We start from the raw sequence: 21,105 nt of genomic DNA on the forward strand, positions 1-21,105 counted from the left end.
AACTAAGAAAATAAAAACAAGATTATTTTTCTGTCAATTTACTATCTATGAAGTGGGCTAGTTACGTAGTTCAAAGGTGAAACTGCTGAAGTTGTTACAAGTATTAATTGTCATCTTTATTTTTGAATTAAAATAAAATAGTTCTCAAAACACTTTCAAGTTTTAACATCATAAAATCCAAGGTGCTGAGTAAAGCAACAGTTTACCAAGTTTGGAGATGGCATGCTGAGTACATTTCTTATAGGTAAAACAGTGATTCTGTCTGGGCTGTTGCATGTGGTTGTTTCATAAGTAGTGGTTGGTTGATTCATATACTGTTGAGTTGTGGTGGAACCCTTATTCAAACAGGTTGGAAGTGGTCATTTATGTATGTATATTTTTTCTTTTTTAGAGTGAGAAACGAAGCTCTAATTTCATGTACTTGATGGTTGAGTTTCGCTGTGTCAAGTGTGATGATAAGGAGTACGGTATTGTTTACTATGAAAAGGTATTTTCCTTGGAACTCTATGCTTTCTAACATCCATGATGGCTCTCCCCGCTGAGACACAGTGTTTGGTTGCAGGAAAGCAACCAACAGTTTTCAGTAGCAGCTGATCCTGCACACACATAGCTGCAGCCCATTTGGCTCAAGCAGTTCCAAGTTACAAAATTAGATAAGTATGCAAGTGATTAAAGCTTTCTGATGAATTGTTCTGTAAATTGGCACACATGACATTATTGTAATAACATGTACAGTTATCTGTTCACACAATAAAGTAGGAAATCCACGTTTCCTTGGCAAGACATTGAAGAAATTATGTGTCTCTGCTTATGAAAGGCTTCGTTGACAGTTTATTCAACATTTGGAGACAATGTTTTTACTAGACTGAATCACAGTTGGGTATTGTTCATATTTTCTCATGGAAAAAAATAGCCTAGTGTTCGGTATGTAGCTATTTTAAATCCTTTGCCTTAAATTCATTTTGAAGGAGTTTCCTTTAAATGTCACAGAAATACTTATATAGATAAATGTATGCTCATATATTTACATGTGTATTTATATACATAAATGTATACTTACTGTCTTATATGTATAGTTTGAAACCTTATAAATAGTCTTTCTTTTATCACTATGAAAATAGTGTTAAGATCACTTTAAGTGAGAACAGAGTTCTTGTGCATGACTCCAGAGATGAATACTTGTAGCACACAATGAAGTTTATACTTGGGTCACTTGTTCATTAGAAGTGGCTCTTTAAATTACACTTGCACATGAGTGTCAGTTATAGATGCTGCCACAATTACTTTGTGCTTATACACTTTGAAAGTGGTTACTTGAAAGAATAAGAAACAGTTTGGGTTTGCATTGTTAACTCTTCATTACTTTGTGATCTTTCTCCAATTAATGTTCTTACTTTTCCCTTAATAGCTTTTTTCTTTTCACTGTGGTGGAAGATTAGGATAATTTAGCATATTATAGCTTGTTATATATAAGAAAGACTAGGAAAGATGTGAATGTAAAACCTGACTCAAGCAAAGGGAAAAGGTTATTGATCAAAATGTTTACCACTATATTCTAAAATTATTTTGTTTGTATGATACATATTTATTAAAGCCACACTGCTGCTCATATGGGGCTTTTGTGTGAAGAACCTGCTGATTGGGTGAAACATTCAGACATTGTGAGGGATTTTTTTGAAAAACAGCTTAGGCAATCAACAGAATAATAACAGAATAGAAATTAGAAGAATTCTCAGTGTTTTTGAAAGGCTACTCCTTTAGTACTTGCTCATGAATTAATGCCTGCCTGCCCATCCTGTCATATTTCCACTTAGTGTAAGGATGGCTGGGCCAGAGCTTCACAGTCTAATGGAAACAGACTTTCTTGTCACCTGTCTCCTGTGACAGATAGCTTTAGTGACGATTACCTGTCATAGTCAGGCTGATAAATGCGTTTTCTAGTGCTGTGACCGAGAACAAGCCTGTTAACAGCAGCTGTGGGAATCCGTTGTTTCCTGTAAGACTCAGTTACTGAAGTGGAGTTGAGGTGCTTCTTCAGCCCCGCCTGACTTGGTTGCGTATATGTAAAATTGAGAATACACTGACCTCTAGGCACAGAGTCACAAGGGAATGAATACTGACCATTACTAGCCTGATGCAGTAATTTGGAAGAGATATTTATTATGCTGAGTTGGATTAAAAACAAAAGTTCGTTCTTCAAGATTGGTGACACCAACAAGATAAGACAGCTTTAATGTTTAACATGTGTCAAGAATTCATGCTGCGTTCTTGTCCTTGAGATGGCTTGTGTTGTCCCTTGGGATACCTTGTTACCCACACTTGAGTCTTTGAGTAAGTCATGGTGATGAAACCTGGACTGATTTAAGTTGAATCAGCGTGTTTTCTTATCCATTGACATAAACTAAAATTACAGAATTATAGCCACAAACAGTAAGAAGCCAAAGATTTCCAGACTTCATATCCTTATAACTATAATAAATTTTTTCTGTTTATTTTCCAAAATATTAGCGGTAGAGATAGAAAATAAATATGGAATTGAAAGAAAACAAGAATTTATAACTGAAACAGTGATGTTTTAAAAGTAGAATTTAAATTTATTAGCATTCTATAATATTATGTCCACTTATCATTTGAGTAAAATGTGTTTTTTTTTTTCCTTCTTTTTTAAATCCCTGCACTATATTCTAGGATGGTGACGAATCATCTCCAATTTTAACAAGTTTTGAGTTAGTGAAAGTTCCTGATCCCCAAATGTCTATGGTAAGCTGTTTTACAAAGCTTTTAAGAACACTTTCTTCTCTAGAATGAACACAACTTAGACGCATGTAATGTATTTTAAAATAATAATGCATATATCAACTATGCAGACACCATTTGTAATACTGCACTTTGGCTATTTGGAACTATGTCAACTTATAGGAAGCACTGACACCCTGAAAGAAAGGTCTGACTAATGCAAGAGTGAGCAACCCCTTGGTTAAGTTGTGAATTGCTGGTGAAGGGAGCTGCTGAGAAAGTGTTGGCATGGCCAGGCACCATCCCAGTTTGCTTGAAACACAGGACCAGTAGCAACTCGAGGAAGAAAGAATTTATTTGGCTTCTAGGTTACAGTCCAGTATCACAAGAAACGAAGGCAGGGACTAGAAGCAGTAACTGAAGTATAGACCATGAGGGAAAGCTCTTGCTTTCCTACACCATCCAGAACTGCCTGCCCACTACACACAGTGTGCTGGGCCCTCCCTCCTACACCCATCGTTAATTAAGAAAATGCCCCACAGGCTTGCCTATAGGCCAGTCTGATGGGAGCGTTTTCTCAACTGAGGTTCCTGTTTCCAGATGGCACACGCTTGTGTCAGATTGACAAAACTAAGCATCACAGTCATGGAAAGGTCATTATATAGAAGATGAGCGGGCCTAAGTAAGATCAGTGGATTAACATTTTCTCTGGATGGACTTTATTATAACAGTGTTGTAGCCACCACGTCTACCAGACAATAGGCTTATGCAGAGAGGTGTTGGGGGCAAGGACAATGGACTCAGAATTAAAAATTAGTCCAGTGACAAAATTACGAACAATGTGTTTTTAATGAACTAAAACCCAAATTTCAGTGGCTCCACAGATAGCATTAATAATATGGTTGATGGTTCGGCAGCAGATGAGTGCATTCAAGCAGCAGGTTCACTGCCTCACTTGTACAGTGACATCACAGGTCTTGAGTGGCTGGTGTGGTAGTTACTAGTGTGAACTCGATGAAACTTGATAGGATGGCAGGATAGCGGGTGTGTGGAAGCACTAGGAAGCAGAGTGCCACGTGTGTATGTGTGCGTTCCACTACTGAAGCTTGACTCGTGCATAGTCTCACAGTCTTGCAGTGGGTCCACAGCACTGAAGTGGCACCAGAATCACACAGCAGACATCTTAAAATGGCTTTAAGAAAGGATGTTGCCATTTCTGACTACCGAAACTTTCCTTTGTACAGTTTACATCATCTGTATATCTAAATAATTTACAGGAGAACTTGGTGGAGAGCAAACACCACAAACTTGCTCGGAGTTTAAGAAGTGGACCTTCTGACCACGATCTCAAACCCAACGCTGCCACCCGAGACCAGCTAAATGTAAGAGAACTTAAGGGCTCTGCAAAAACAGCTAAGTGGACGTGTCTTGCAGCCAGTACTACACATTATTTCAAAGTTAGATGAACTTTGTAACTTCATGATTTCAACAGTTTCATGTTGTCTGTAGAATGTTTTTTCTTTAAATCATTTCAGGTCTCATAGTAATTCTTTCTCTGTGGAGGCATAACTTGAAAATTGTAAATATTTTCACAGTTTAGTGTTCTTAGAAATGAGGCCTGAAGTGCTCCTTAAGAAGGCTCCAATGTAAGCACTCACAATTGTGTTTGATTTGACAAAAGGAAGATTCGTGTTGTTTCTTTTGCTGTTATGATGAGGGACATTGTACTTTGGCTTCCTTACTATCTAGTCGAATGTAATAAGCTCTGAAATCATGTGTTCATATGGAGCATGGCTGTCTCCTCCTTCCTTGTATGTCCTAATGACTTGTTTCTTGAATAGATGCCTTGGCTCATTTTTGCCTTATTTGGCTCTAGGTGCCTTCTCCCACCTTGTGTACTAGTTATGTTAAAGAAATATCAAGCAAATGAAAAAATGAAATGGAAATATGTATCAAGTGTATGCTTGGCGAATCTAGTTCTTTTTCTTTTGTTTTAGATTATTGTGAGTTATCCACCAACCAAGCAGCTCACATATGAAGAACAAGATCTTGTTTGGAAATTTAGATATTATCTTACTAATCAAGAAAAAGTGAGTTTCTTAAATAGTTTATGTATCAAATTTACCTCAGACTCTTTTTTTTTAAATTTTTTATTAATTTATTCTTGTTACATCTCAATGGTTATCCCATCCCTTGTATCCTCCCGTTCTTCCCTCCCTCCCATTTTCCCCTTATTCCCCTCCCCTATGACTGTTCCTGAGGGGGATTTCCTCCCCCTGTATATGCTCATAAGGTATCAAGTCTCTTTTACTAACGATCAAGGGAAAGTAAAATTGCACTACAAATGCAGCTACGGTAAGCAAACATGCCACACAGCAGTGTGCGTTCTGTACTGCTGTTTAAAAACAGTGAGAGGTGTCAGAATAGAGACAAATGTTCCTGCTTGTCAACCCCTAGAAAATGTCTGAATGAATTTCGAAGGTGGATTTGGGTTCAGTTTTTCCCTCTGCCATTTGTAGACCTACAGAGTAAAACTACCCTGGGCCCATGAGGGGCACACAGAGACTGAACCACCAACCAAAGAGGATACACGGGCTGGACCTAGACTCTCTGCACATATGTAGCAGATGTGCAATATGTGGGTCCCCTAACAGTGAGACCTAGAGCCCTGCCTCTGACTTCATTGTCGCCCTCTGGATCCATTTCCCCTAGCTGGCCTGCCTTGTCAAGCTTTAGTGGGAGAGGATACACTTAGTCTTGCTGCAACTTGAGGTGCCAGGGTGGGTTGGTACCCATTGGGGGCCTGCCCTTCTCTGAGAAGAGGATGAGGCAATGGGGGGGAGGGGCCTGAGGGTGGGGCTGGGAGGAGAGAAGGGACGCGGCAGGGATCAGGTTGTGAAGTGATTCAATTTAAAAAAAGAATCATGGCGCAGTGGTACATGCCTGTGATCCCAGCACTCAGGGAGGCAGAGGCAGGCAGAGCTCTGTGAGTTCAAGGACAGCCTGATCTATAGAGCAAGTCTAGGACAGTCAAAGTTAGGCAGAGAAACTCTGTCTTGAAAAAAACAAAACCACCACCACCACAACAACAATAACAAAGGAAACACACACACATGCACAAACAAAAGAAAGAAAGTGGCTTACTTTGTTTTTTCCTTGTTCTAATGGAGACAGCGTCCGGCACAGGTGAAGTGACACAGTACCTGTTCCATAGCACAAGCAGTGTCAGTCCCGACTCCTTTCTTACCGTCTTTGCCTTTCCATTCCCGGGTGATTAGGAATGCAGTCACACTGATTGAGAAGCTGGTGAGTTCTGGAGACGACGCAGATAGAGGAAGAGCATGAGTAGCGGAGAAATGTAGAAACTGAGTTAGCAGAGTGTCAGGCTTGCAGGATGTAGGTGAGCTGAGCACTGGACATTTGGTAAGGAAACTGCAGGATTGGGGCTTCTGGAGGGAGAGCTGTGATGCATTGCCAGGACTGGCCTCTAATGTATGCACCTGTTGTGTCTAAACTGTTACCACTGAGCAGCTTCTTAACTGTGGGCCAGTTATTTGATGGATTGACACTTTGGTTTCCTGTACTTAATATGGGATGATTCCGTGATAATGAATTTTCTGTCTCTTGCAGTTCCTAAAGTATTCTATCTTAGGTGGAGGAGCCAAAGATTAATTCTTAAAAAAAAACAAAAAAAATTCATTGATTTTATTTTACATGTATGAACATTTGACCTGCACGACTATATGTGCACCACGTGCATTCTTAAAGAGCTGATGAAATGCGAGGGACCTTTAAATCCACAGCAAAGCAAAGCCACTTTGTACATGGTACACCACTGTCACACAGATAAGGATTCATTACAGAGCCAGAGTTATACATGCTGCTTCTTGAGATGGTCGTGAGTGAGAAGGGAAAGACTCAGTGATGATAGAGAAGAGGCCATAGATGCATTAGGAAAGCTTAGCGTCAGGAAACTCATCACATGCTGGAGGATGACCCAGTGTGTTGCAGTCTCATGGCGTGCTCTACTTGTAAAAGTGAAAATGAACTAGGGATCATCGTAATTCGTCAGCTTTTCTTGTTTCATTTATTGATGTTTGAGAACCCTTTGTGGATGAGTCTTAACTTGATCCCTTATATCTGTGAAAAGGGGAGGAGGAGTCTATGTTACTCTGGCTTTGAGTGCTTGTTCCTCCTTCTCAGCACCGTGGGCCTGTGCTGTTGTATTCTGTAGAGCGTGAATTAGCTGTGCTAAGAGAAGAGTCCCGTGGTCACAGACACCATGGCTTTGTCACTGCAGTCATGTAATGTGCATGGCAAGATTACATTTAACATGAGACTGCACAACAGCAAAGCATAGCACAGCTTTACTGAGAATGTCCGTAAATGGAAAGGCTCCTAAGGGAAATCCTTTGTTTTATTTTAGTAGTCATTTTTCACTGAATCCAGTCACTTGTAGATGTGAGCAAAAGAAACGCAGTGCCTGAGTGATGTGAATTGTGGGGCATGTGGCATGTTGTCCCCAAAGCTGCTGCTGAAGCCTTAGTTCTCAGACATCTTAGGTCATTGGCGTAGAGTAAGGGCTGTTCAAGAAGCCAATGCCAACTGGACTTAAGAGGCTTGAGTACTCATCACACAGCCGCCTGTGGATGTTAAGATGATGCAGATGCCTGTAGAACTTAAATGCTCCTGTGCGCCACCCCCTACTGACACTGGAGCATTTTTTTTGGTCTCTTTCTCACATGGGAATGGGGTTGGTTGCCATTTGGGCTTCAAGAGAATTTCTCATTTGTGGTCTCAGAAGGACTTTAGAAACAATTTGATGGAAATTAGCTATTAGGAAATGACACTTTTTACACTTTTCATTAAATTTGTTCCTTTTTTTTTCTTTCCCTAAATGATGTGTCTGAAAATGTTGGATGATAATCTTGAAGTCCTCACTTTATTTGCTACAGAAAGTTCATTGTAATAACATTGTTTGATAAGACCATTTATATTTATAAAATATACTTACATTTTTGGTTTACATCAGACAAGATATGACTCATTTTTGTAGTTTAAGTATTGCAATTTTCTAATTTAGCATAATATGATGAACTTTTCTCAAAAATTGTTAATTAATCATAAATATTAGGTATTGAGATTGCTCAGTGGTTACACGTGCTTGCCACCAAGCTTGATGACCTGAGTTTAGTCCCCAGGGTCCACATGGTAGAAAGAGAGAACCAACTCCTGAATGCTGTCCTCTGTTCTACACACACACACACACACATACACACAAGCACACATGCACTCTCGCACACATAGTCACATGCACACACACATTCACAGTCAAATGTATGCATACATGTAAATAAATATCTATCTATATATATTTAAGGTAATTAATTTCTTGTTCTTTGATTCAATCTGGGAAATAGTAGTAAGGGGATCCTGTCTCAGTGACACTAATAAAGATGTGCTTATTGTTTTTAGAAGGCAATGTTTGGCACAGTGACATCAGGCCAGAAATATCTTTGTGTTGCCTACTTAGTTGGTATTGAACCAGAAAAGAAATGAATTTAGCTAGGTTCACTTACTGTCTGCCTTTGGCCTCGCTGCGTTTAAGGTAACATGTTCCTGCTTCCATACATTGAAAGTGTTTTTGACAAAGACTGTTGACATCTAGTTCAGATGGGGTAGTAATGGACTATTTTAGCAAACACATAGGCTGTTATTGTAATAAAGTGTGAAGGACAATGCCTGCATTCTGTGCACAGAGGGAGATACCACAGTTGAACGCACTCGTTGGCTGCTTATGAGTTTTCATTGTAAGCAGGAGTTTAGATTCAGGTAGGAACAGTGCTATGGAAAGGAGATGGATGAGATTGTGTCAGTCTAGATTTTTGTCTGTAGGAATGGCTCTCACTGGCAGCTGGAAACCCCACGTCAGGAAGTATGGCTACACATGTGGTACTGTAGGGAAGATGAGCTCAGGTACATTGGAGCAGAGCTGAAAATGAAAAGGAGACATGCGCTAGTTAGATGAGCTATAGCTTAGTGTGTGCCCATATAAGGCTTTAAACATTAATAAAAGTATCCTGTCCCATTGTAGGGGACCCACATGATGACCAAGCTGCTCATCTGCTACATATGTGTAGGGGGCTTAGGTCCAGCACATGCATGTTCTTTGGTTGATGGTTCAGTCTCTAAATCTACATGGGCCCAGGTTAGTTGACTGTAGGTCTTCTTGTGGTATGTTTGGCCCCTCTGGTTCCCTCAATCCTTCCTCCCACTCTTCCACAAAAACATCTGGAGCTCAGCCTATTATTCAGCTGTGGGTCTCTGCATCTGTTTCCATCAGCTTCTGGATGCAGCCTCTTAGAAGACAGTTGTGCTAGGCTTCTGTCTGCCAGCATAGCTGAGTATCATTAATGGTATCAGGAGTTTGCTCTCTCCAGTGGGGTGGGTCTCAAGTTGAGCCACTCATTGGTTTGCCATTTCCTCGGTCTCTCCTCAATCTTTATCCCTAGACTCCTTGTAAGCAAGACAAATTTTGAGTCAAAGGTTTTGTAGGTGGGTTGGTGCCTCCCTCCCTCCACTGGCAGTCCCACCTGGCTATAGGAGGTGGCAACTTCGGGTTCATATCCTCCCCCTGCTGTTAGGAGTCACAGCTAGAGTCATCACCATAGACTCCTGGGAGCCTCCCCATCCCAGACCCACCTCAACACCTATTTCTGTTCTCTCTCCCAGTCCTCTGCCACTCCTCCCCTCCCTGCATCTGGTTCCCACCCCAGTTGCTCCCCTCTCCCCTCCCATCTCCCACCTAGTTCCCTCCCTCCATCTACTTCAGAATGGGCAAATATTAAGTTACAGGGAAGATGCTTTGCTGTTGTTTTCTGTCTGCCACTGTGCTCTAGGACCAGGACCTGTGTGCTGTACAGATTCTGCCCTTACCTGGCAGTGGGATATAGTTCCTAACTGTCAACTCTTCTCCGATTCTAGGCTTTGACAAAGTTCTTGAAGTGTGTTAATTGGGACCTACCCCAGGAGGCCAAACAGGCACTGGAGCTTCTGGGGAAGTGGAAGCCAATGGATGTGGAGGACTCCTTGGAGCTGCTCTCCTCACATTACACCAACCCCACAGTGAGGCGCTACGCTGTGGCCCGCTTGCGGCAGGCCGATGATGAGGTAGTTACTGTTCATTACTCCTGCTTGGCAGTCTGACAAGCACATTCATCACACATCTAGTTGAAGACTAGTCATTAGGTGCAGACTCCTTCATGTGTGTGCTGTAAGAGAGACAAAAAGAGTTTCTAAGAGAACATATGTACCAGTGGTTCACTGCATTCCTAACACCAAGGCCCTTAATATGGTTCCTCTTCTTGTGGTGATCCCAGCCATACATTTTGTTTTTTGAGACAGGGTTTCTCTGTATAGCCTTGGCTGTCCTGGCCTCACTTTGTAGACCAGGCTGGCCTTGAGTTCACAGGGATCCACCTGCCTCTGCTTCCCTGTGTGCTGGGTGTATAAGTATTTTTGTTGCTACTTCATAGTTGTAATTTTGCTAGTTATGGATTGTAATGTAAATATCTGATATGCAGAATGTCTGATAGGACTCCTGTGAAAGGGAGAGGTCCCAACCCACAGTTTGAGAACCATTGATATATACAGATATATTAGTTAGGTTTCCAGTAGTATTTAAAGTATTTCTGTAAGGACTGCTGTGAGAGGAAAACTGAATTCCATTTGGTTACATGATGGGGCTCTCCCTCAGGGCTTTCCACTGGTGCCAGAGCTTGTATTCCTCTGGCAAGAGAAAAGGATTCTAATGAAAGCTGCTTTAATGCAGCAGTACCAGCTGGGGAGTAGTTCAGTAGACCACAGGCTACATGAACTGTAGCCCTGCAGAGCCTGTGAGCCTGTGAAATGCAGAAATGCATGGCCAGCTCTCTCCTTCAAACCTCTGCCTTGAACATGAGTTGCTGGCAGTTGTGCACAAGTGCCAAAACTCCCAAGATGGTGCTGAGTTCTCTGGGTACTCAGAGCAACTGTAAACTTTATGCTGATGTCTGTGTACCTGACACTGCTGAGGAGGGTGAACACTAGTTGACACATGTGTTGTTGGACTTTGCTTTAGTAATTCCCAGCGAGGTAGACTCATCTGCAGTTTTTCTTGTGTTATATAGTGAATGTGTTCTTAAACATGACTTACTAGTTTATGCCTGGACTTATAACACAGTGTGAAACCTTGTTGTAAATGGGTACTGAACCAGTGGAACAGCTATTATTAATGATATATTAAAGGTCATTTTAAATTAGAAATGTCACGAGTTTCAAGAGGCAAATGAAACATTATGATTGATATATGTACGTATTTAGCATGTACATACATACTAAATAGTACAGTAAATGCTTTCAAAGAATTCACCTGTCTTCAGCCATCATTTGCAACACTAGTCTCCATCACAGTCGCCCCTATGGAGACACAGATACCCTTTTGACTCCCATATACACCTCCTTGTTATCTCTCAAATTCATGGCCTCATTTTTCATTAGTTGTTGTCACGTGTGTGTGTGTGTGTGTGTGTGTGTGTGTGTGTGTGTGTGTGTGTGTGTGCACACTCTGTAATGTTATATTTTTGTACGTATGTTTTCAGGCCTGACCATTAAGAATAGGATAACCAGTTGGTGTGCTTTTCTCTTACCAACTGGCTTTGAGATGACTTCCATGTCTACTTCCTTGGGATGGATGATTTGCTAGAGTGAGTTCCAGAACTATGGCCTGGTAATTAGAACAGGCATTTGAGAGAATCCTTGGGTGAAGTCCTGAACTTGGAGCCCCTGTTCCCATGGACGTTTAGGCGTAGCATTGTCTTCTGTGGACACACTGTTCATGCCATCATTTTGTATTCTGGGCACTTCCTCACATTGGCATGAGTAATGAAGCCATTGGCCATTGGTAACTAAGACTGCCCTGTTGGACAGGCAGACCTAGCTTTTGGACATTGATTCTTTCCACGGTGTTTAGAATAACTGTTGTCTTATGAAACCTCACAAGAGTCAAAGTAAGAGGTGACAAAGTAGTCACTCATCTCTTTTATTCATTAGATAAAATTAAAAGCTGTCATTGTATAATGCCTATTTTTGTTCTCTCTTTCTGGTTCTTATACATGTTTCTTGAGCTCTCATATTTTCCAGGTGTAAAATGACACTAAAAAAGCCATGTCAAGTTTTCAAGTCTGTATTGCTCTCCTCTCATTGTAGCTAAGCACAAATACTGTCTACCTCTGCCTTGCGTTTACTGATATGAGAATGCTGTTAGTGCCTTGCCATCTGATGTGTGTTTAATGATAATTTTATTTAATTCTTCTTGTGTTCAGTTGGCTCTTTGTGTATGCCTGAGTTGTGAGTGTGTGAGTTTAAGTCAGGATAGACTCTTTGGCTCTTGTTCCCGTCATGTTAATCTGCATTGTGATATATTTTCCTAGGGCTTTACCACTCATAAAGTAAATCTCTTAATACATTTATGATTTAGGTCTTTTGTAATTCTATTTAGAAATGTTTCGGGTACATGGTTCAGATGGGAAAGCTTTTCATGAGAATTGAGTGAGGATGCTATTTGAGACACACTGAAGACAAGTTGTTTGATTGCATACAGAGAACAACTGTTTCTGGGAAGGCAGTGATCATTACACATACGCGTGGCTCCTGGAAATTTTCTGTTTCATCGATTTGGTTAGAAATCTGATTTTTTTTTTTCCCTCCCTTGCTTTTGCTTTGTTTTACTTAAAAGCTAATGTCTTCTGTGCTTAGAGGAATTTTTTATTTGTATTTGACTGTATAATGAGAAAGCAGGTGATTTCCTTAGTGTTCCTGTACATTTATTTCCATAGAAATGAAAAGATGAGTTGTTTGAGGGTAGAGTACCAAATGCCCAGCCAATCATGTGGGGACATGTGACTTAAAGAGGGTCTTCTCCAGCTTCCTCTGCCCTGGGCAGGTCAGTGAGAAGCTGTCCTTTTGCTTCTGATGGCTGAGTCTTGTCCATCTCTAGGAAAGCCTTTCCTTTTTAAAAAGTAAATTGTTTTAGTGTTTCCTTAATAGTGCTGGAAATGAGCACATTGCTCCATTTATAGAGGCATGTAGCACTCCCTCACAAATGTTAGAGGTTTCACAGTAGAGACCAGTCAGATGAGGAGCAGCTTCTTGTTGCTGTGCCTCAGTTCCAGGCTCCTACTGACAGCCAGTAAGCAGCAGAGGGACTCAACTGAGCCAGCGAGGCTCCAAGGCTAGCATCTGCTCAGTGTCTCCCATGTGTGTTTGAAAAGACGGACATGAGGTTGTTAGAGGGGTGTGGTAGTGGAACCCTGGAAGGTTGAGAGGGGTCTGTGGATATGGAACATGCATAGTATACATAAATGGAATTCTCAAAGAACTATATAATGGGGAGGGGGAGGAGGAAGAGGAGGAGGAGGAGGGCGGCAGCTCCAGGTTTTCTGAACTCTGGCTTCTAAGGGAAAGAAGAACAAAATCTATCTCAGAAAATGTCCTGAAACAGGCATTCTTTTGAAACTGTGAAGTGTATTGTGCTCCAGCAGTCATAGACGTGGGGGACTGTCGGCTGTTCACAAGGCCCTTCTTTAACCCCTTAGTTCTACAGGGGCCATCTCCACCTTCTCCTTACTTCTCCACTTTCTTGTTGTGCTGTTGAGACACACCTCCTTAAATCATCCGCTGGCCACTTCCTGTGTGCTGCGCACTCTCCAGCCTCCGTCTTCCACTAACTTATTTTATGATCGTGACTGTTTCTGCAGTCTTTGTTGGTCTGGTCTTTGTGTAAATAAAGACACAAGGACGCGGCCAGCAGTTAAGTAGCTTCATAACAACCCAGAGGCAGCAAACGGAAGAGGTAGACGTGTGGGTCACATGCTTTCCTGGCTCTGCAAAGAACTGTGTCTGTACTCTGTGTGCTGTTTGATCTTCTAATACCTGTTTCTTTTCATTCATTTCTTTCTAGGATTTGCTGATGTACTTGTTGCAGCTGGTCCAGGCACTGAAATATGAAAACTTCAGTGACATAAAGAATGGCTTGGAACCCACCAAGAAGGATAGTCAGGGTTCAGGGTCAGAAAGTCTGTCAAATTCTGGAATTAGTTCTGCAGAAATAGATAGGTATGGCTCTCCAGAGATTATTTTACACACGACACTTTCTTTCATTTCACGTTATCCTCTTCTTCCCTTTATATTGGTGTCTTTCCTTCTTCACTGCATGTACCCGACAGACTCTAGCTTTTCTAGTTTTGACTCTGACTTTGGTGTGGACACTCACCAAGTGAACTCGAGAATATACATGCACAAATGACTAGAGCCCTGTCTGTTGCCTGCTGCCCAGTCAGAGGACCTGGGTTACAGTCTCAGGTCAGCCTTTTTCTAGATGTGCAAACCTACTGTGTTGTATACTCGATTATGTGGCTCTGTTTTCTCCTCTTAAAAATGAGGATAACAGTAGCAACTCCTTGCCTGCAGATAAAATGATTACAACAGATTTTACATCTTGGTTATTTCTTCTGTTACGTTTTCAGCTCCCAAATTATAACGAACCCTCTTCCTCCGGTTTCCCCACCTCCTCCCGCATCTAAATCAAAGGAAGTTTCAGATGGGGAAAACCTCGAGGTGAGTACAAACCTTTCTAAGATTGTGGTGAAAGGAGCCCTGTCAGTGAGCATTCTGTGTCAGTCTTTAAGACCTTCATTTGATTATCATTGTAACTTTGTTCAGTAATTGAGTATGGTGTGTGTCTGTGACATTTCCCCTCATGTAATGTGCTGGGTATTGCTGTTTATTTTATTGGTGCTCGGGGCATATAAATGGGTTTAGATATAATATGAAAATAGACTAAGCTCAAATATTTTATTAGGGAGACTCAGGATGTTCATTATAATACATTAATGAATGTTAGTGCAATGGTCAGTATTTAATTGTACCATAGAATTGTACGTTAAGCAGATGTTAGGGAAACAGCTCTCTTAAACAAAGTTATCTGAAAAAATACATCAGTTCATCTCTCTCTCTCTCTCTCTCTCTCTCTCTGTCTCTCTCTCTCTCTCTCTCTCTCTCTCTCTCTCTCTCTCTCTCTCTCTCTGTGTGTGTGTGTGTGTGTGTGTGTGTGTGTGTGTGTGTGTGTGTGTGTTGGGGAACACCAGGGCCCCAGTCCTAGGTGAGGACCTGAACCTGGAAAAGATGAGGTCTGAGGGAGAAGTAGGTGGTCACTGGTATAGGGCCTATAGGCCATACATGTGCTTTCTTAAAAGATGATGAACTACTTGAGGGGAGAGCATGGTAACCTTAGCTTATGCTGAGAATGCTCTGACCTGACCGGGTTATGAATTCAACTGTAAGTTAAACTGTTTGAATCTATTTCTGACATTTTTCCTGTGGCCAACATTTTCTAGGCTGACTGTTACAGAGTTCCAATAATCTAAACCATCATAGAAAGGTAGGGGCCCCTTTAAGTGATGACCCTCCCTCTTTTGTGGCTTCAGAAAAGTAATTGTATTCTACCAGCCATCAGCACCGTCAAGCTGATACTCACCGAGGCTCCGAAGAGTCAGTTGTTTGTTTGTATGATAGCTTGTGATACCCACAGTCTCTGCTCCTCCTCTAGCCCTGAGCTGTCTTCTCACTTCTTTGTTTCTTTCTTGGAAATTTGGGCATCAGTTTATATGGCCAGCTAAATGCTAAAGCCTGATTTTCTGAGATCTTGATTAGAAGGTGTCAGGTTCAGCACTGTACAGATGGCATAGAGCAAGCTCACTGAACTCTTGGACAGTTTGTAGCCTTTCCTGAGGAGTTTGCTGCTTTATGAAATAACTAGGTCTCCTGGTTTTGTTTCTTGTTGCTATGATATGATATCCTTTCAAAAGCAAATTAAGGGAGAAAAGCTTGATTTCACAATTCCCAGTTAGTTCACCATTGCAAGGGGTGAAGGAGGCAAGGTTACAGTAGCTTGAAGCATTAGCACGTAGTCACGAGCAGAGAGCAGTGAATTGACACAGCCATGCTTGTGCTTACCTTACTCCTTCTCCTTTCAGTTCAGCATTCCCTGCCCAGGGAATGGTACCACCCACGGTGGGTGGGAGTTCCTCAATTAATATGACCAAGATAAACCTCTCCAGACATGCTCACAGCCTGGACCAGGAGATCCTTTGTTCAGACTCTCGTTCTACATGATTATATCAAGCTGACAATTAAATCTATTATATAGGGTCAAAATTCCCTGTAGATGGGGATATCATGAGGGGTTTTGTTTTGTTTTTATTGTTGTTTGTTTTGTTTTCTGTGTGCCTGTAAGCATTTCCTTGAAGTAATTTTGAATCTCCTTGTTAAGTGAATTGTACTTTTTTAGCCTTGTATGTCAAGTTTATCTTTGAACATATTAGATATTTTCAATCTTGTTTAGTATTGATTGCTTGGTTTGTTTGGCTTTTTGTGACTATTGCTATATTTGAATAGAGCATCTTGTATACTACTCTCTATTCTTTCTTAGTTATATATAAATACACGTTTTTCCTTGTTCATCTTTGCGTACATCCGTCTTCCAATCCTCTACCTCGTCCCTTGTTAATAGATTCTACTGTATTTATATATTCCTTTCCTGGTTAACTTAGATATTTTGACTTGTGTTCTTAATCTTCACGTTTCATAGTCATTACATTCTTCCAGACAATACATAACATTCTTTGAACAATGACCCTGGTGTGTCATTGTTACCCAGTGTCTTAGGTCTGTATTCTTAACTTCTAAATTAGATGGTATTATTGTTGTTGTTATTTGTGAAAAATGTAGAGATACTTGCCTTTAAGAGTACCTATATTCTTATTATTCTGTCTCTGGTCTGCAGTGTGAGTTCATTTTGTTTTTGTCCACAGTATGCTTGATTTTGTTGTTGTTTTTATTTAAAATGTTTAAAAATTTTAAGCATCATGTAAATTGAATTTTTAAATTTAAAGATATATCTCATGTTTTCCAGTTATGATTTCTAAACACTTTTTACCTTGTTTTACTTGCTGTCTTCACTTTCTAGACTGTTGTAAAAACATCTTAACAGACTGTAGGTCTGTACTTTTCAGACACCCGGACTAACTAAATGTTAACCAAACTGTCCAAAACGCCTGTTGAAGTATTTTCTTACGTATGGACAGCCACTGCTTTTCACTATAGTTCACACTCTGGATTGTAGCCAACAGTTGTTACATAAACCTGGTTTATCTTAATTGAGCTGCGCGCCAAGCATAGAGCCTTTTTATACACCGTCATCTTGGCCTAAGTCTCACCATTGTCTTTTCAGATTCATTCAAACCACATGATTGTTTCTCATTGTCTTTCTCCATTACCAAATAACTTGGTCAAGGGAACAAGGAATTCCATGACTCCTTATGTATTGTCATAGTTTATAGTCAACTTGGGGTGGGTGGCTTGTAGGATGGATGGGAGACATAAATGGATGGATGAAAATCTGTACTATAACTTCAGATGAGAACTGATGGAGTAGCTTGGGATCTCAGGTGGTGACATGTATTTCTTTTAATTTTTCAGCAAGATCTATGTACCTTCTTGATATCAAGAGCCTGTAAGAACTCAACACTGGCTAATTATTTATACTGGTATGTGACAATAATTTTGTTTGCTGTCTATCACTCCTTTGAACTGTTTTTCTCATGCTGTAAACAAACAATTGAAGATGAAGACCATAACAAGATGGCTGGGTGCAGTGCTTAAGCCACCCACTTCCATCATAGTTGTGTTCATAGAAGTCAGTGTCATCATAGTCTGTCTTCTGCTGGTTTTCTGAGACCTAAGATGTAAACAGCTGTGATGACCCCCCCCTTCCCCAATTTCTTTTTTTTTTTTTCTATTTAAGTAGTAGATCATAATTTATAACTTTTCAAGAATGTAGTTCTACATTATCTTCCAAATAATTAGGATCCTATCAAAATAGAAATTGAAAATTAAAAACTGCCTCCTTCCCTCATACCAGAGATGAAGGGCTGAGGCAGGAGGGTGCTCTAGCTGAGTGAGTCAGCACTGGTTAGGAGAGATGGGTTGCCACTTGTACAGGAGTCTCGGTGTCCATTCATTCTCACTCCTCCCCGTGTAGGTATGTGAGGTAAGGATAACCATCATGGCTTACATGAAAGCTGTGTAAAACTGAGGCACACAGAGGCTGCTTCTTGTGCCAAAGTTAGTGTGAAGTGTGGCTCCCTCAGACTCTACGTGGTGGAGGCCATGTTGATAAACACCGAATAAATGGAAGAAATCCCAGGGATTCTAGACTGACAGGTGAGCCCTGTCTGTTTTTGCAGAGGATCTTAGGGCACAGCTAGCTGGGTGAGCCCTACTGGAAACCTGAGTTTTTAACTATAGGAATGATGTCTGCTTTAATCTTAATTTATGGCCTTAACATAAATGGCACGAATTAATAGCTGTTCACTCTGTAAGTCCCTTACTTTTCAATGTCATCTTATTCTCGGCTGCGTTTGACACACCTGCTGTGTGCTTTGAGTGAAGCGTCAGTTCATTCTTCACTTCTCCAGAGGTGATGATGTGTGCTGCTCCCTCTCAAAAAGGAGGAGAGCCAGAGCACTTATAAAAACATGGTGCTGGTCCGCATACACAGTATTCCCTAAGTCTTTATGGTTTTCTCTACCACAAAGAACAATTGATACCAAAGATTTTTAACACATCAGTCATTTTCTTTATGAGGACCTGTCAGTTTTCCACTTGCCCCATGGCTGAAATTCTAGAAAGCAAAGTAGCTCCTTGTGTCTACTTCAGCAGTTGAAGGTAATAGTCGTAAAAATATATTCTCCTCACATTAAATGTTAGGATGCCCTTGAAAATATATCACAGAACATTTTGGTTAGTTTTAATTACCAGTTTTTCTTCTAAGAGTTTACTTACAAATTCTCATATTGCCAAATTGCTATTTTGATTTAAAAGAAACCTTAAGTGAATGTTTTATATTCCTACTTGATTTCTTTAGTGTGCTTCTGTTTGCATTATTACAGAAAAACATGTTCTTGTGAAAAGCTAAGTAAATATTTATAAAAGAAAAGACAAAAAATATTTACAGGGAACATAAAACATGAGCACTCTTTTTTTGTGTTTGTTTTGGTTTTTTGAGACAGGGTTTCTCTGTGTAGCCTTGGCTGTCCTGGACTCACTTTGTAGACCAGGCTGGTCTGGAACTCACAGGGATCTGCCTGCCTCTGCCTCCCCAGCTGCTCTCCACTCTTAAGAGCATCCTAGCACACTCAGACTCCATGTGGGTTTCCCTACCATGTCTCTTGATTCATTGTGCCATCTATTCATTATCAGAGGCATAACTTTATACTTTACATATTATATATTTAGAAATGCTCACTGGTGACAAAAACTATTAATAGTGATTCTTGGCTTTGGTAGACACTGATGTTTTATGAGTGTGGGGTCTAAAGTTTTTTTTTTTCCTAAGTTTTTTTTTTTTTTTTTTTTTTAAGTGATCAAGTTTCCTCTAAATGTGAACCAAGTCTGAGACTGTAGAGCCTGGACAAGCTTCCTCTGTCCTAACAAATGAATTTACATTTCAAGTTCAACTGACCGTGCTGGTTTCTTCTGAACTCTATGGGTTTCTTTTGCCATTTTTCTCCCCTTTCCAGTGATTTCAATAGGATTCCTGCTGTAGGTGAATTCTTGAGGGGCCAGTAACTGTGCATTCAGACGGCCCCTTTGAAATGAGCAGTGGGAGGGAGTTACGGCTCTAGTCTGTAAAATGTTGGCGTCAGAATCTATAAATCATTGCGTTTTTTTTTATACAGTAATTTTGGTGTATTGAAAATGAAAGTAAATGATGCTGTAACTTTGTTTCTCTTAACTTCTAAGACCTTTCAAAGTTATGAAACTTAGTTACATCACAAAATGAAATTGTCATGAAAGAGTAAGCCTACTGATGTCACCTTAAGCTGACTACCTGGATTGGTTCTCACATTTCCCTTCAGATGACAGCGTTCGAGGAAGCACTGTCATTCAGGGCTCTGTTGAACACCGAGTTGTGAAATGAGTAGACTTTGGTCCTCATCCAACCATGGAGGTGAAGCTCGTTTGTATGTCAGGTGACTCATTGGATTTTCAGCAGAACATTGACTTGAAGTACTAGAAAGGTGTTTAATTATGGAGTTAAGCACATACCGTCAGGTCCCCATGGTGTTTACACTGTAGGGATTACTGAACAAAGTCGGGGGTGAGTAATGCTGTGGCCATGCTCATGCTTATTTGTGAATGAGTTTGCTACTTCAGTACATAGGAAAGAAGTGAAACATACAATGGTGGTACCACCAGTGACTTCAAGCGGCCAGGCTTAGATCTGGTGTAATCACACTGATGATTTTGGAGCTTGCAAACCACTCTTTTTCTGAAAGTCTTATGTGCAGTTCTTAGGTGACCACACATTCTGAATTTAGTAGAAAATGTGAGTTTATCTTGTTTGTGTCCTGGCTCAGTCCTCTAGAACAGAGCTACCCTCTGACCCTTGCTGGGGAAGTGACCCTCAGCTGTTCGCCTGCCGTCTGCACCCAAGATGTTGGGAGTATGAAGCACTAATGTTTGAGTCTAATCTGATGTAGTACTTGCTGGTTTTGTTGTTTCTTGAGACAGGATCTTGTTTCCTCGTCTATGCTGGTCCAGATGCCAAGTTGCACATGCCTCAGCCTCCCAAAGTGATGAGGTTATGGGCGTGCATCACAGTACCTGGAAAATTGCAATTAATTTCATTTAAAGAGTCTCCTGTGTCTAATGGTAGCTTTGGATGTTACATAAAACGTCTCTAATCTCTCATACCTTTATTAACGTTTAGTCTACAGCTCTTGGAGAGAAATGATGTACTACATCTAGGCTTGTGGCTCAACTCATTGCAGCACTTTCCTGGAAACTCCAAGGCCTCAGGAGCATTGGGCTTTGTTGTATAGCTTAGCTCTAGGGGAGAGAGGACAACACTAACCTACTTTAAAACAGTCAATCCATGTGTTTGTGATATGTATATATATATAAAATCATGTCAGATATGCCAGTGGTTTCTGAAAGCTTTTGGGGTATGGCAGTTCCATCTTTACAACCTAGGAAGGTGCTAAGAATTAAATGTGGAGTAATGACAATCAAGGGACCATAGTCAGTACAAGTTGTCAGAAGGATCTCGCTTATAAAGGAAGTCCAGAAGCAAGGGGCATAGACTTCCCCAAATGAGACAGGATTCAGCTGTGAATGAATAGATTATGGGGGACAGGAGGATGGAGAGACAGGAAAGGAAGGTATCTTTGGCAGATGCTGCCGTATTTGCCAAATCATAAAGTTGGT

The 21,105-nt window shown here is 40.8% G+C and overlaps 1 protein-coding gene across 1 annotated transcript in view; it reads left to right on the top strand.

Moving 5' to 3' along the window:
• Pik3c3 (phosphatidylinositol 3-kinase catalytic subunit type 3) overlaps positions 1-21,105 on the top strand; it is an 82,613-nt gene that overhangs the window by 24,244 nt on the left and 37,264 nt on the right. The window contains exons 6-13 of the mRNA XM_051163978.1: positions 392-487; positions 2,689-2,760; positions 4,014-4,118; positions 4,734-4,826; positions 9,721-9,906; positions 13,736-13,890; positions 14,301-14,391; positions 17,314-17,381. Coding sequence (XP_051019935.1) covers positions 392-487; positions 2,689-2,760; positions 4,014-4,118; positions 4,734-4,826; positions 9,721-9,906; positions 13,736-13,890; positions 14,301-14,391; positions 17,314-17,381 — 866 coding nt within the window. The remainder of the gene's footprint in view (positions 1-391; positions 488-2,688; positions 2,761-4,013; positions 4,119-4,733; positions 4,827-9,720; positions 9,907-13,735; positions 13,891-14,300; positions 14,392-17,313; positions 17,382-21,105) is intronic.

Source organism: Acomys russatus, chromosome 20, assembly GCF_903995435.1.
Source record: "Acomys russatus chromosome 20, mAcoRus1.1, whole genome shotgun sequence".
NCBI classification, from domain to species: domain Eukaryota; kingdom Metazoa; phylum Chordata; class Mammalia; order Rodentia; family Muridae; genus Acomys; species Acomys russatus.